At 41.4% G+C, this 16,127-nt stretch overlaps 1 protein-coding gene across 3 annotated transcripts in view; it reads left to right on the forward strand.

Annotated features, from left to right (window-relative positions):
- Positions 1-9,773: 9,773 nt before the first annotated feature.
- The window catches only part of SLC17A6 (solute carrier family 17 member 6), a 41,424-nt gene continuing 35,070 nt past the window's right edge, over positions 9,774-16,127 (forward strand). The window contains exons 1-4 of one of the 3 annotated variants that reach the window (XM_027532211.1): positions 9,806-10,188; positions 10,532-10,765; positions 13,383-13,635; positions 15,244-15,362. In XM_027532211.1, the coding sequence (XP_027388012.1) occupies positions 10,680-10,765; positions 13,383-13,635; positions 15,244-15,362 (458 nt within the window). In that variant the 5' untranslated portion in view covers positions 9,806-10,188; positions 10,532-10,679. Of the gene's footprint in view, positions 10,766-13,382; positions 13,636-15,243; positions 15,363-16,127 lie in introns of all 3 variants that reach the window. The other 2 variants (XM_027532210.1, XM_027532212.1) reach the window with 2 other exon arrangements.

Here is a 16,127-nt window from a genome sequence, read left to right on the forward strand (position 1 = left end):
CTAAATATAAAATGTATACTGCATTAGAGATATTTTTGTATTGTCTTACTTGCTATGATAGAAAAGTTCTTTAATTTCTGTTATTATCAAAATTTTGCTTTCCATGGGATCACAGAGTCAGACACGACTGAGCAACTGAACAACAACAAGGATAGGAAATCATGAGCTGTTGAAAATTGCTCTCCTTTTACCACCTCTCCTCTTACCCTCTTCTGATCTATAGACTCTGAGGTAGGAAGTGCTGTTAGAAAGCTGAGTTCCAGTCAAATGGGGGAAACTTCTTTTACACACAACTTGTGTGTTCTGACATTGTTTCAAGATTCATTTCAATCCTGAGGACCTTCCCCAAAGGAAAAAGTACAAGTGGCCAATGAATGGGGGTTCATGGCCCCCATTTGTTCCCGAGTCATCTCAGTCTGAAAGGAATCAGCCACTTCAGATCCACTGTTAGCTACTTCTGTCCTGAGGATGAATTCTGTATATTGTTGCCTTGCTTATTTAAAGTATATGTGGAGTACATCATGAGAAATGTCGGGCTGGATGAAGCCCAAGCTGGAACCAAGATTGCCAGGAGAAACATCAATAACCTCAGATATACAGATGATACCACCCTTATGGCAGAAAGTGAAGAAGAACTAAAGAGCCTCTTGATGAAAGTGAAAGAGGAGAGTGAAAAAGTTGGCTTAAAACTCAGCATTCAAAAAACTAAGATCATGGCATCCAGTCCCATCACTTCATGGCAACTAGATGGGGAAACAATGGAAACAGTGACAGACTTTATTTTTGGGGGCTCCATAATTACTGCAGATGGTGACTGCAGCCATGAAATTTAAAGATGTTTGCTTCTTGGAAGAAAAGCAATGACCAACCTCTACAGTATATTAAAAAGCAGAAACATTACTTTGCCGATAAAGGTCTACCTAGTCAAAGCTATGGTTCTTCCAGTAGTCATGTAAGGATGTGAGAGTTGGACTATAAAGAAAGCTGAGCACCTAAGAATTGATGCTTTTGAACTATACTGTTGGATAAGACTCTTGAGAGTCCCTTGGACTGCAAGGAGATCCAACCAGTCCATCCTAAAGGAGATCAGTCCTGGGTGTTCTTTGGAAGGACTGATGCTGAAGCTGAAACTCCAGTCCTTTGGCCACCTGATGTGAAGAACTGACTTATTGGAAAAGACCCTGATGCTGGGAAAGAGTGAAGGCAGGAGGAGAAGTGGACAACAGAAGATGAGCTGGTTGGATGGCATCACCAACTCAATGGGCATGAGTTTGAGCAAGTCCCGGGAGTTGGTGATGGACAGGGAAGCCTGGCAAGCTGCAGTCCATGGGGTCACAATGAGTCGGACATGACTAAGCAATTGAACTGAACTGAACTGAACTGACAAGGGTAGAAAAGTAAGAATGTTAATGGAAGGCATTTTACTTTGACATTTCCCTTTTCTCCACTCACTAAATTAAAGTGCTAATTTTTCTTTTTAATGTCTGGGATCATGCCGGGGTTGAAACAGGACAGTGGGCTAGGGAGAAATAGAATATACTTTTTAGAAATTAAGTTATCTTACAGAAGCAATCTCCCAATGCCATTTGAGTCCACAATTTTCAAACTGATCTAAGCAAGTGTTCTAATGATAACTGTTGTGTACTATATCCATGTGTCTATGGGTAATTTTTCCTCAATCCCTGAATGAGTTAAAAATCTTATGATAAAAGGGAAAAGAAGATTATTTATTTTTTAATATTTTATTGGCTCACACACAACTATTACAGCAGTTACTTTCTGACCCTTTTGCTTTATCTTCTATCCATATACAATTCATCCTACCATTGCCTGATGAACTTCTAAGAAGATTACTGTGCTTGATAAAATCATAATTTTTTTCCAATTATTCATAAGGAAAAAAAATCTAAATTTCTTAATTAAAATCTGAGGTCTCTGAAAGAGACTAAGTATGTGTCTTATTTATTTCTTCTTCTGTAGTTTCCAGCAAATGATTGAGCATGTAATTAAGACAGCAATATTAACAAAGATTTCATTGAATTAACTTGAAATTTAAGTCTTTCTTTTGTCTTACCCCATTCTGCTTTTCTAGTATTTTGTTCTATAATTACTCTTACATGACTCTTCCCTCTTTCTAGTGTTTTTAATTTGTATTCTAAACTTCAGGTTTGTCTGTCCATCCTTTTTTCATTCATCTCATTTTTCCATTCATAGATATTTTCAAAGATGATAAATCAAAATACTCTCAGTTGCAAGTAATGGAAAATCTAACTCCAACGGGCTTGAGTATTAATTAAACGGCATTGTTACCGAGTCCAAACTCCCTCTGCTCACCTCAAGATAAGTCAATGAATCTCAGATGAGGTGTTGGGGTCATTAAGGGAGCTGGCTGACCCAGAAGATGGCAGCTAGCACCTCACAATAACCATCTTGTAGGGGCTGGGTTACCAGTTTATTTTATGTGTCAGAGATAGGGAGAGGTTGAGGGAACAAAAGACTATTCAAGGGCAAGCCTCAGGCAGGGGAAGATGTTAGTTTCATCTCCTTACAGTCCTTCACTGGTGGGAGGCTCAGGTTATCTCCCTGAGGCAGGCCATTATGTATGCCTACAGTAACAACAACAATAACAAAAACAGCAGATGAGGGTAAAGTCACAGAAGCAGATCTAGCATAAATTCAAAATTAACCCTTCCCGATTATAGGATTCATTGACTCAAAAATTTGGAAAATCATTCTTGTCAGTCAGAGCAAAATGAATGACCGAAGGTATTGACACTCAGGACCTCAGTGAATGATCACAGTCTCTCCAATTTACACAGTAAAACCTACCCATTATGGTTCTCACCATGCTGTAATGGTGAATCCGTAGTTAAGTCATGTCCAGTCACTAAGTCATGTCCAGTTTCTAAGTCATGTCCAACTCCTTGCAACCCCATGGACTGCAGCCTACCAGGCTCTTCTGTCCATGGGATTTTCCAGGCAAGAGGACTAGAGTGGGTTGCCATTTCCTTCTCCAGGGAATCCTCTTGACCCAGGGATTGAACCTGTGCCTCTCATGTCTCCTTCATCTCCACACAGATTCTTTACCACAGAGCCACCAATGGTATTTTTACTATTATTATAATCCAACTAGCAGGCACAAAAAATTGTGTAGATGGCATAGGATTATTTAACTATGATTTATCAGTGCCCTGCTATTCTTTGTACTAAGAGAAAAACCACACATATAAATATTTGAAAGACGTTTTCCTATTGACTTTCAAAGAATTAAAATTAACCTCCTGGTGTATGCTAGTTGCTCAGTCATGCCCGGCTCTCTGCGACCCCGTGACTGCAGCCTGGCAAGCTCTTCTGTCCACGGGATTTTCCAGGCAAGAATACTGGAGTTGAAGGAGGAAACAGAACAGGCTCTATCTTGAAAGCAGGAGTCCATCTTGGGCCGGACTGTGGCCTTTGAGCTATATGCCCAGTATCTATGGAAATAACATACCAACTGGAAAACTAGGCCCCAGGAAGGAAGAGCCCCAGGACTCCTACATAGACTCCCTAATTATCTCCAATCTATCTAACCGAATAGAATCATACATTCATTCTATTATGCTTATTGGGGTATGACCACAGGCCTATTGATAACTGTCCACGGTTAACTACCTAGGCTTAAAGCATATGAATCTCGGGTTAACTTTTATTGTATCTTTCTTTTTCTTTGTTCAGACTAGTTTCAGGAAATTTGGGGAGGTGGATTTGGGCACATAACTTAGGGTATATAAGATTTTCACAAAAACTGGTGAGGGTCCTTGGCTAAGAGGAGACTCTTCCTTGGGCCCGCTGGTGTAATAAACTGCACTCCACACTCTGCAGTGTCTTTCTGAGTGAGTTTGTTTCCCAGAACGCGTGGTTACAACAGAGTAGGTTGCCATTTCCTTCTCCAACCTGCTGTTAGGTTAGCCCTTTTAGCGCAAAGAAAATTATCTATTTCAACACTAGAGGGCGGCAGTTAGAAAACATTAATAGACGCCATTGCATTTCACTACATTTTTTGTTGTTTCTTCTCCAAAATTATGACCAGAGTATGCTTACAGCAGTTAAATATTGTATATTTTAAATATTCTACACCATTACCAAACTGTGTATTCATAATATTTACTTTGTAAAGTGTCACTTTAAATATTCTAAAAATGAAAGCTTTTCACCTTCTGCCACTCATAACTTACGTATCTTAGAAAGCAGAGTGAAGAAGTCAACTTGACAGTCTCTAGTGTGTGTAGTCAAGTGGGAGATTTCAATAATGTTATATGCTTTCCTTCAAGGAATATAATGTCCCATAATCTGGAATGATGATGAAAGCAAAATAGCATCCCTATAGGACAGAGAGATTTCAATTAGGTAATATTTCATCAGATCACAAAAATATTCCATATTATAATACTTGTCACTTAGTCTGTTTATTAGTCTGTAAAATACATTAAGGCAGGGTGTTCTCTGTTTTAGGCTTCTTCATGTTGAAGTATTTATTTTATTCTCTTTACAAGTGGCACCTCTTATCTACTAATTTTTCCCCAATTTTTAAAATTCAATCATACCTTTTACTTTAAGAAAAAAATGTTGAGAGTTTAAAGAAGCTAATGTTTTCAAAATCGTTTTGTAATATATCCCATTGCTCTATGTATATAGTATGGGATTCAAAACAAGGAATATGTTTCTGGAATTAGAAGAGCAATAGTTGGTCTTCATTCACTTTAACACCACTTGGATTTTTCCAAGGCACAATGCTGTGAAAGTGAATAAGGATTTTTTCCCCTTGGGTACACAAAGAAAGAAATGACATAAAATGTGTATATCTTTCTAATGGTGAGTTATTTATAGAGAGTAAGATGCACATAGAAAAGACTAATATGTATTTTGGTAGTTTATATATATATATATATATATATATATATATACTTGATTACAGTGTACATTTATTTAAAACTTCCTACTTCCAAATTTTTTATCAGACAGACCACAGGTAAATAAAAAAATAATTCATATTAGGCCATTAAATATAAAAGTGCAGAGTAGTTATATACACAGATGTGAGTAAGACAAACTAAATTATTTCTTCTATCTCTGGTTCTCAAGAAATTGTACCATAACTTATTGGTAATTTCTCTAAAGCTAACACTGCAAAGTAAAGTCAAATAAAGCTGAACTAAAAACTGTCCATTTAAAAACCCTTAGTAAGAAAAAGGTCACAGATGAATCCTAGAGCTTATTTGCATCACTTCAGCCTGAAAGAAGTATGTAATTAGAATGAACATGGATTAAAGAATGCAAAGTCAAATAAAGTCATACTATAAAAAAGCTTCTCAAAGCAGTTTTCTCTTTAAGAATATGCAAGCTGTACAACCTGCATAGAAAGCTATAAACTATACTAAGTCCACTAGTTTACTATACCCCAGGAAAGCACCTATCCCACAGTGGGTGCAATATTTGTTGGGTGAATATTTGTTGATAGTAAATAGAAACTATTGCATTCAAAACAGCCTCAGAATTAGTCTCCTTGAAATATTTTTCAAAATAAATTTGCTTTAAAAACACGTTACCAGTGATTGATAAATAATATTAATTATGATAAAAAGGAAACTTCTCAAACATTACTATTTCAAAAAACTTATTACAACTTATTCTATTGTGAGTGAAAACATTAGCCCATTTTTACCCCCATGATTGCCATGTCATTTCTAAATCTTAACTGAGTGAAGTATAATGACTCTTTCATTAACTGAAGGATTCCCAGACAACCAAATTATTTCTAAGGACTTAAGTACTTGGTCAGACAATTGCAAACATATTGCCCACAAAGGATTCTTCATATTTGTAGGTATAGATTTTAACAAGTACCAAAAAAGAAGAAGGACATGGGAAAGGAAGAGTAGAGAAGAAGAAGGGACTTCCCTGGTGATTAAGATTTTGTGCTCCCAAAGCAGGGAGCTGGGGTTTGGTCCCTGGTCAGGGATTCCCTGGTGGCTCAGACAGTAAAGTGTCTCCCTGCAATGCAGGAGACCTGGGTTCGATCCCTGGGTAGGGAAGATCCCCTGGAGAAGGAAATGGCAACCCACTCCACTACTCTTGCCTGGAAAATCCTATGGACGGAGGAGCCTGGTAGGCTATAATCCATGTGGCTGAGGCTGCAAAGAGTCTGACAAGACTGAGTAACTTCACTTTCACTTTTCTTTCAGGGAATTAGAACCCACATGCTGCCACCAAGACCTGCTGCAACCAAATAAATACATTTTTTAAAAAGGAAAGAAAGAAAGAAGGAGGAGAGAAAAAAGAAAGGAAGGAAAGAAAGAAAACAGTTTTAATTATTAATACATAAAGACAGTTGCTTCTAAATTGGTAACATATCCTTCCACCAGAGGGCAGCATTTGCAAGACATTTAAATGATCTCTCAAAAGCATTTCCTAACACTAAAATATAAACAAATGCAAACTTATAACACTGCTATTGGGTAACCTCTTATGTAATTTTGAAGAATACAAAATTTGATGATGATGATAATTATTTAAACAGTTGCTTATAAAACACTACTTAGTAAAACACAAGCAATAAATTGACTTCTTTAAAATATAAGAAGATAGAACTTTCAGAAAGGAATATATTGCTCTATGTCATTGGACTTTTTTTTCAGTTCATTATTAGCCATGTAACTCAAATATAATACAAAAATTTTAGGGTAGAAGAAATGAAAAAATACTGTTCTACATCAATGAATAAATTAATGAAAAAGTCATAGAATTTTACATGTGGAACGGACGATAGAGATTACGTGCAAGCCTTCATTTTTTACAAATAAGAAATCAGTTTATTAAAACTAAGTAACTGATTCAAAGTTGCAGGGATGATAATCAGCAGAACCAGGATCCAAACACAGTCAGCTGATTTCACATTTTTTATTCTACACCATTGATATTCAAATTATGATCCAGGGGTGCAGCCCTGGAAACTTGTTAGAATTGCTGCACCTTGGTCTCCACTGCAGAACTATTGAGTCAGAATCTGTATTTTAAACAAGGCCTTAAATGGTGAAAAACTACTCTAATCCATGCTGCTTCTTCATCACTGGTCTCATGACTTCAGGCAAATCATTAACTCTCATTTCCCTCCTCAGTAAACTGGAAATAAATTAAAAAAAAAAAAGAAACTGGGAATGAAATTAGTTTGAAGAATCATTATAAAGAGTAAATGAGATCATGTAAATGAAATGAAAGTCATTCATAAATTATAACACTACACACATTAGTTATAGTCAATGAAACCTCCTTTTATTGATAACAGTGCTTAGAAAAAGGGGACAATTTTCTTAGAAGAATTGTCTAATAATGCAATTCAAAGGCTAAAATTGGATGGAATATTAAGGGTAAGGGAAGGTGTCCAGAGAATGGAAGACTTTTTCAGTATTCCTAAATTAATACCATTTGTATAACTATGAACATTTCCTTGCATAAAATGAAAGCTGGTGATATTAAGATCACAAAGGTACATATTTAATGTTTGGATTTGGGGAGCATGAATGAAGAAAATATGTCATTTTCTTCAGATTAGTAAGTAATATCTGAATATATGTCTCTTATATTGGGTGTAGCTATTAACCTAAGAATAGCCTAAATGGTAGTCTAATACAATTCTTGTAATTTTTCACATACAACATTTTCCCCTTGTTTATGAATTTGCTCAAGATATCCCCTCAGCTGAGATCTAAGTGCCATCATCTTTCCCCACCCAATTTCCTGGACTGTCATCATTTTTATAGGACTAAATTTCTCTTCAAGAAATTTAGACAAGGAAACATCACTTCCTGAACTATTTTCTGTACACTTTCACTTCCAGGCTGGGTTACTTAACTTGTCCAATTTCACCCATAAATGGTTGTAATTGTATTTATGTGTCTATTTCCCATGCAGTTTGTGAGATCTTTCAGGGAACAGTCCCAGAACCTAGTGAAATTTTGAGCACTAATAATTATCTTTAAAATGAATAAATGAATATTAGCAGTAATTCTGATTCAAACACTTACCCTTTCATCAAGAGAATGGAGAAGAAAATCAAATGACAAAGATTTCAATGAGGTGAATGTAATTATTTTACACTACAAGCAATGCTTTTGTGTTGGATGTGTCTCATATATATGACACTCAGCAATCAGGCTTGCCAGTGATTTAGATCTCTAGTCATTTGGGCTGAAACTTAGGCAGGAATTCTTAGAAAAATCATTTTTTATATCACCATCTTAACTTCACAGATATTTATCTGACTTCTGTTTTGTATATAATTTTCTGGAACTTCAAGATCACTGAAATCTCTAAATGAATTCAATTTTATGAATTTGGTCATGAAAGATTTGAAAAACAGATACTTTGAAAAGCACTAGATGAGTTAAGTCCTGATGAGCTGGAAGAAGGTAGCTTGTTTGGAAGAAGGTAGTCTAATGTTTCTCCCCTTCTTTTTATAGTTGATCACCTTTGGGGATGGATACTGTTTTGAGGCATTTCAGAGTTTTAGGAAAATCTTGTTCGGTATACAATAAGTATACTTATTTTGATGTGTGTATATATATATATATGCGCACATCAAAATAAGAGAAAGATGCCCCCAGTATCCTTTTCTTTATTATAATTCTTAATAAAATATAATTTGATAAATGTTAAATTTAATAATAGCAGATGGCTTCAGCTACTTTGAAATGTTTCCACTATCCATTCAGTACATGCATATTCATTGTATTATTTGGCCTATTTGGGGAATATTCTTACATGATTCTGTATTTAGATCCATATTTCTGAGATTTGGTACCAAAATCCCTAAGAAAAATCTACTCCCCCTGTTGGTTTAAAGGAAATTCAAGGATTTTGACTTTGAGAATATAGTTCAAGGACAATCTGTTTTGTAACTATTTGCTTGAATTACATCTAAGAAGTTTGTGATTCATGTCAAATGCATTAATAATTAACATTAATCTTGCATAGTTTCCTCACTTTGCTTAATGAAATAGATTCATTGGTGCCATACTTACATACCTGAGAGCAAATGTCTTTCATGAATGTCTCTGTAATTCTGCTTTAGAAGAAGATGTTACAAGATAAAAATTTATATTTGAAAAGATTATAATTAATTTAAAATAATATTGAAAATATAATCAGCAATAATTTGTTAAAAAGCACAAGGTATAGCCACAAATGTCCTCAATATATTGATATTTTTGTAGTGTGTGTGCTGAAAATTAGTTAAAAGTGAAGAAGCATACAATTCCAAGGAATTTATATTAAACTGCTTGTCTTTTATTTAACCAGGATCACTGAGGAACAACTATTCTTTTTAAAAAAAAAAAAAATATTTCTCTACCCTCTCTCTCCCCCTCTCTCTGCCTTCTTCTGTCTCTATTATTCCTCTTTCTTGCTTCCTCCTTCTCTTTCTTCCTTTCTACCTTTTTTCCCCCCTCTTACCTATCAGGGGTTAAAACAAAATACATGAACAATATAATTATGCAGTTTGTATACATATAATTTATATTAAAGGGAGCCCAGGTGCCCCAAATTCCACAAACAGAAGTAAAATATGTTGTAATCGTCCTTCCCCGAAACAGTCAGAGTTGGCATCAGCATGCTGGGCAAAATGTAGCAAACTAGAAGTAACTTGTCAATTTTTAATAAAATCCTTCTCCCTTGCAGAGCTAAATGCACCATTCTCCCTGCAAACCCTGGCGATGATGACATCTTCTCACTTGGTTTCCATAGCATCCATTCCTGAATCCCCAGTATGGTCCTTGGTCAGGGCCATCCTTCCAGTTCCCCTAGAAAGTTGGCAACCTGACTAGCCAAAAGAAACCGCCCCTTTTCCGAAGACTTACTCTGTCCGTGGTGCTGAACCATTTTGCCAAGAAGCGCCCAGACGGGCGCTGTCAGCGGTGCTGAAAAAAATCTTCCCTGACGCTGCCCAAATCAGAACAGTGTATCTGTTATTTACTCACGTCCTCAAAGAGCAGCAAGCTTTCTCCATCTTAATTCGACTCTACCGCAGAGCACAGTTTGCGCTGGCGTGATGAGAGGAGATCATGGGCAAGAAGGAAAAACTAACAGCAGCATCGCTCACCTGAGACCTAAGATGCTCCCATGAGTTTCGGAAGTGCTCTGCTCCTTACAGCAAAGGTACCATTTTAAAAAGTACTATTCTTTTGACTTCGTCCTTACACAAGGGTTCTGTGATATTTCCACCCGCGTTAGAGAGGCCGAGGGTTTGTCAGCAACAAGGCTTTTAAAACCGAGGACTTATATTGTTTTCGAGTGGACTGACTTCCAGGACAAGGATTCATCTGCACCCGCTCAAATACCATGGCACTGCGTGCGCCCTTTGCCACCGGATCCTCCCCTTCCAATGAGACTTTCTGATTGTGTCTACCAACTCTCCTATTAGGAAACCCGTGGGTTGCATGCAGCTATTCTGTTGTATTCTCGTTCTCACTCTCCCTCCCCTCTCTCACTCGCACTCTAGCAAGAGGCACACCGATACCATTCTGCTGAGGAGGGAAAAAAAAAAAACCTACAACTACCTTAAGCGATTAAGACAATATGCGCAACTCTCGCCTTTCATAGCGATCTCTATGTAAATCTGGCAAGAGCCGACACCAAGCTTTGCAAGAATGGAGTCGGTAAAACAAAGGATTTTGACCCCAGGAAAAGAGGGGCTAAAGAATTTTGCTGGAAAATCCCTCGGCCAGATCTACAGGTAAGGGAAAGCAAACCTATGTTTGCCTGGGACTCAGCAGGAAAAAAAATCTGCAGAGCTATTTCCTTAAACCCCGGTTGCTTAGAGATTGTAATACGATCAGAAAATCTTTCTTTTTGCTCATTGCTGAAGTGAGGCTGCTCTGGAAACCTACTTATTAATTCAGGAATGTTGCACTAAATTAACCTGTCTGCTGTTTGTGTGTGTGTGTGTGTGATTTTTGCTTTGGTACCTGCAGATTCTTGTCCTTTCCTACTGAGGATTTATCCTTTTTACAATTGAGAAATGACCTGCACCTGTTCAAAGAGCCTTTCTTTTGTTGCTTATAGTGACACCAAATTAAATTCCTTTAATGCAGAAAAAGGAATAAAGAACACACCACCTAAAAAATTAATAAAATTCTGAAGAGTAGTGGCAGAAAGAAAGCTGGGTCTTAGTTTCAAAACCACTTGAGTGGAGAATCCCCCAGTGAAATCTTCCTTCTGTACTGAAGGAATAATCAAAATATATCAATAATTGATAGCAGAAGCAGTTCCTCTTTTTAAATCTGAAACAATGTATGTGCATTTTTAATTATTTGATCTCTCTTAGATGTCTATTTCTTGTGTGGGAAATATCACAGTGCTTTTAAGAAGAGCCATAATAATAATCAGCCAAATGACTTTGGAAGTATTAGAAATGATTTAAAAATTTAAATCCTCTCTGTAGTCACTGTACTATTCTGTAAATTTTATAACTTTAAATCTGTTCAAGAATATGTAACAAATGCACCTTTTATTAATAATAGGAGCAAAATCAAGAAGAAAGGGCAGAAACAAAAGGAGAAACGATTCTAAGAGAGTGCTAATCTTCAAACTTGATAAATTGAAGCCTTTGGAAATGTATAGGAAATGTAAAGAAAATGACCAATGCACGTCCCAGTTTTCCCAATCTCTCCAGCTCTGGTGGGCTTCTTGTAGGCACCATCATGCACCTATGCGGCAGTAAATACTGCAAGGGCCCTGCAGTTCCACAGATGCCCTGGAAAGAGCTATTCTTTCCCAGCCCAACTGCCATCAGTGGGGAGTTCAGGTGCAGAGTTTAACTTTGCATATATGAGCATATGAAGCCAATGTGAAAAAAAATTTCATTAATGAAACTTTACTCTCCCAAAATAAATACATTGCCATATGCTCTAATGCTGGAATTAGACTTTAGGAATAAGTACTAACATAGCTACAGTTAGCTTTATGATCTATTCCCCAGTTTATATTTTGTAGAATTTGCAAGTCTGATTTTTTTTCCTGGTAGCCTCAAATTGCTTAACAGCTGTCTCCTAAGCTAGGTATTCTTGAAATTGATCTATTTTGCTTTCTCCATGTGTATGAAAATGATTCTGTGTGGCAAGATACATGGTGGATTGGAAAATATCTGCAAATTGTAAACGGAGAGGTTCTTTGTTTAAATATCCATCTCAAAGGTTCACGATGTGTTACCCTTCACATTCCTCTTCTTTTTAATAGAAATTTCACGGATATACTGTGGACCAGAACAGCACTCTCAGCTTCTAGTTAAACCATTCCATCACTCTACTTTCCCCTTCCCCCAAGGACAAAGCCCAGAGCGATTGAATCAGAGGGGTGAAATCTTGTGAAACACTAAACAAGTTAAAAAAAAAAAAAACACAAACAGAAACATAAATCTGGTGTCTTCTACCTTGATGTGGGACATCTTCCTGGAGTTGATTTGGGGGCGCTTTCGTGTATCTGGGAGTCGCATTGTCTTTGGAAATGGGCCCAGGACATTTTTGGTGTTTGTAACTGAGATAGTAATGACGCAAGATTGTGAATAATTAATTATTCATGTTCTGGCAGTAGGAAGCTTTGGTGTCGGCCATATGCGGCGGAGGCCTTTGTTTCAAACTCGAGTAAAAAGAGGGAAAAGAGTAAGCTGTGTCACAGGAGAGTAAACGTTGAACTGGCATCCTGGGGTTAGAGGAACGGGAAGGGAGAGGGCATGACACTCACGGAGCGTTCGCAGACCTCCCCGTGGACACTGGACTGGACAGGCCTTGGTCCCCGGGGGCTCCCGGGCTCAGCCGGGACGGTATCCCGGCGTCCTCCGTCCGGGGGGTTTAACTTAGCAGGAAAGGAAGGGGTACGCGGGTGCAGGAGTGTGCCTGGGCCCGCCGCCGCGGAGCAGCCCTCGGGAGACTGGAGGCTGTATGAAAGCGACTCGGGTAGAGCGCTGCAGTTGGGAGGCGTCTACACAGGTGCTGAGAAGGCACCGTTCGGGTCACTCTTCTTTTCCAAACTGCAGACCCCACAGGAAAGTCAGGCCCAGGCGATGGATGTGAATCAAGGCACTGTGGGGTGAATCCCCGAGGGAAGGGGGATTGGCTGCCAGAGAAGATAAAATATTGAAAGTTGAAGAGATGCGGCCGCAGGGAGGGAGCTTGGGAGTCCCTGAAGTCTGGTGTGACCCCAGCTCCCTAATTCCTGAGGGTGGGGAAGGCGGTCCGGGCCCTCCTCCCCCAGATATGACGGGTTCCGGGAACTGGGAATGGTCCCGGCGTAGGGGGGGTGGGATGGGGTGCCTAACCCCCAGCGTCCTTGCCTCCCCACGCTGTGCCGCGCAGGGTGCTGGAGAAGAAGCAGGACGCCGGGGAGACCATCGAGCTGACGGAGGATGGCAAGCCCCTGGAGGTGCCTGAGAAGAAGGCGCCGCTGTGCGACTGCACGTGCTTTGGCCTGCCGCGTCGCTACATCATCGCCATCATGAGCGGCCTGGGCTTCTGCATCTCCTTCGGCATCCGCTGCAACCTGGGCGTGGCCATCGTGGACATGGTCAACAACAGCACCATCCACCGCGGGGGCAAGGTGATCAAGGAGGTACGCGACGGCTGGCCCGGTGGTGTCGCAGACCCACTTCACCTGTTTGAGCCTCGCTCTCCCCGCCGAATGCGGAGGGCGTGGTTGCCCCTTCAAGGCCCCTCTAGCCCTGCCCTTCTAGATGGGGCCGCGGCAATGTTATCGATCCCTGTTTACGTTGGAGCACGCCGCTTCTGTTCTCTGGGCCTTCTTTTTCTCCCCAGCAAAGTGGAAAATAGTAAAGTGGAAAAAGCTCAATAGCTTTTTGAGGATAGAGATTTCATACAAAGAGTTGATCCTTAATACCGTCCGCAAAATCTAAATCGAACTATTTTTCTTTTACCCGGAGGAATAGAGCAGCAGATCAGTTATTATTTCTCCAACTCCCTACAATTCTCGACCAACATTCTTAATCACCACAATGAAACAAAACCGAAAAACAAATCAAAGCAACTGTGCACACATATGGGCAGTTTTAGCCGAGAGGTCTTTAGGAGCCGCCCTGACTGGCGGACAAAGAAGAGCTTGATAGGCTCAGGGTCACCGGGAATCCAGTCCCGCCCGCCAGTAATCTTACAATGTGCGTTGAGTGGTGCCTAGAGAGAGGGTGGCGGGAGGTCAAAGTCAAGGTCACAGAAAGCCGCGGGTCCGGAGACTTCCTGTAAAGAGACCTGAGAGAATTTAAGTCTGGCAGAGCAAGGGCTGGGGGTTGGGATGATAAATTCGGGATGGGCTGTGGATGGGATACTGTGAGTGCTGATGGGCCCTGGCTTATTCTTGGAGATCCTGCGAAGGGCGTTTGGTTTCAGAATTTTATTCAAAGGGGCAGAAACAGGGTCTCCAGTTTCCCACGCCGAATAAGGACCTTTTCACCTTTCCTTGTGCGGATAGTTAGCCCTGGTTTACTGTAAGGTTCACCTTGGATGGCAAGCCACGCTGGCGAGGGCGGAGTTAGGCTCGGACCTTCAGACACACCCCTCTCCTGCTCTTCAGACTACCCCTGAGCGCCACCTCCGTCTCCACTGATTTCCCCGGTTTCCCTGGGCTTTTCCAAATCTTTCTGGCCCAGGCCCATCCCCACTTTACAGGGACCACCATCCTTCCCACTAGCTCTTCCGACTTCCGCGCGTTTCATCCCAAGCTCCCCACCCCCTCTTCCCTAGCTTTTTCCCAGTTGGGTTCCATTCTCCCAGCGATTCCACCGCTGCAGCCGAATAGGTCGGCCTGGGCTACATGGACCCCCGTCAGATGTCTCTGTCCCCCGCCAGCGAACAGAATCTCCTCGTGGAGAGTCATTTCCCAAATTCAAGCCCTGCCGGGTCGTCGTTCATAGAGGGGATCCGACCTGCCAGACAGTTGTCGGGGAGCAAAATCAAGGCGCCCAGATTCGCTATGAATCCATTTCAAACGAGCACGTTTTTCAGTGAAAAGAGGCGTTTCTTCTCTGTAAGAAGGTATAGATTTAATTTTGTTAGGAAACGAACATTAAGCCATCCCCACGACCAGAAGTCAGGGAGTATCTCGGGCGGTGAGGGCCGTTACGCAGAGAACTACTGATCGTGAATTTCCAGCCCAAAGCCCTGACTAAACGGTCTCCCTCCACTTGTTTCTTTTTTCCCTACTCCATAGAAAGCCAAATTCAACTGGGACCCGGAAACCGTAGGGATGATCCACGGTTCTTTCTTTTGGGGCTATATCATCACACAGATTCCAGGCGGCTACATCGCTTCTCGGCTGGCAGCCAACAGGTAAAGCTCCGGGGCCCGACGGGGGCGCAGAGAGGTGGGATTTATACCCCCCGAGGGGTAGCGGAAGCTGGGGCCGGGGCGAGAGCTCCGCGAGACTGGGTAACTCCCGGACGAGGTCTCCTAGTCCCCTGGAATCCACTATCGGGGCTGGAACATGGTGCCTCCTTCCAGAATAAGGCGCCCTCAAGGATGTGGGTGCAGGTTACCGCCGCCCCCTCCCAGCGCGGGTGTAACCGGCTTCTGGTGAAATGGTCGACGTGCCCCGAGGCCTGGTAGGTGCTGAGGCCTGCCGGGGAGCCGGGCAGCTGAGACAGTGCCGCCCGGTGCACAGAGGGTGGGGGCGTCATTGCGCGCCTCTCCTCTCATCCCTCGGGTACCACGGCTCCGTGTGATGCTGACCTCCTGGCAGGGCGCATCGAAAGCCCGCCCAGATGGTGCTCTGGGTCTGCCGGATTTGTTTCTATGGAGCCAGGCGGGATTTCAGGCGCCCCGGGTGCGATTCCACCTGTTAATGAGCTCGGCGGAGTAGGGGCGGGGTGGGGAAGGCGCTCAGCTGCGTCCAGCGCCCTCCAGCCTGGCTGCGGTGGTGACGGCGGCCGGGGTCCTAGCGCCAGCCCTCAAGAGTGCCCCTGCCGGCACCTGCAGAGGCACCCTGAAATGCGAGGCAAAACGACTGATGGGGTGGGGGTGTCAAGGAGCATAGCCTGGCCCTCCGACGGTGAGAATCAGCTTCATTTGCTTCATTGTGTTCATTATGATAAATAA

The sequence above is a fragment of the Bos indicus x Bos taurus genome, chromosome 29, assembly GCF_003369695.1.
Source record: "Bos indicus x Bos taurus breed Angus x Brahman F1 hybrid chromosome 29, Bos_hybrid_MaternalHap_v2.0, whole genome shotgun sequence".
Lineage (NCBI taxonomy): Eukaryota > Metazoa > Chordata > Mammalia > Artiodactyla > Bovidae > Bos > Bos indicus x Bos taurus.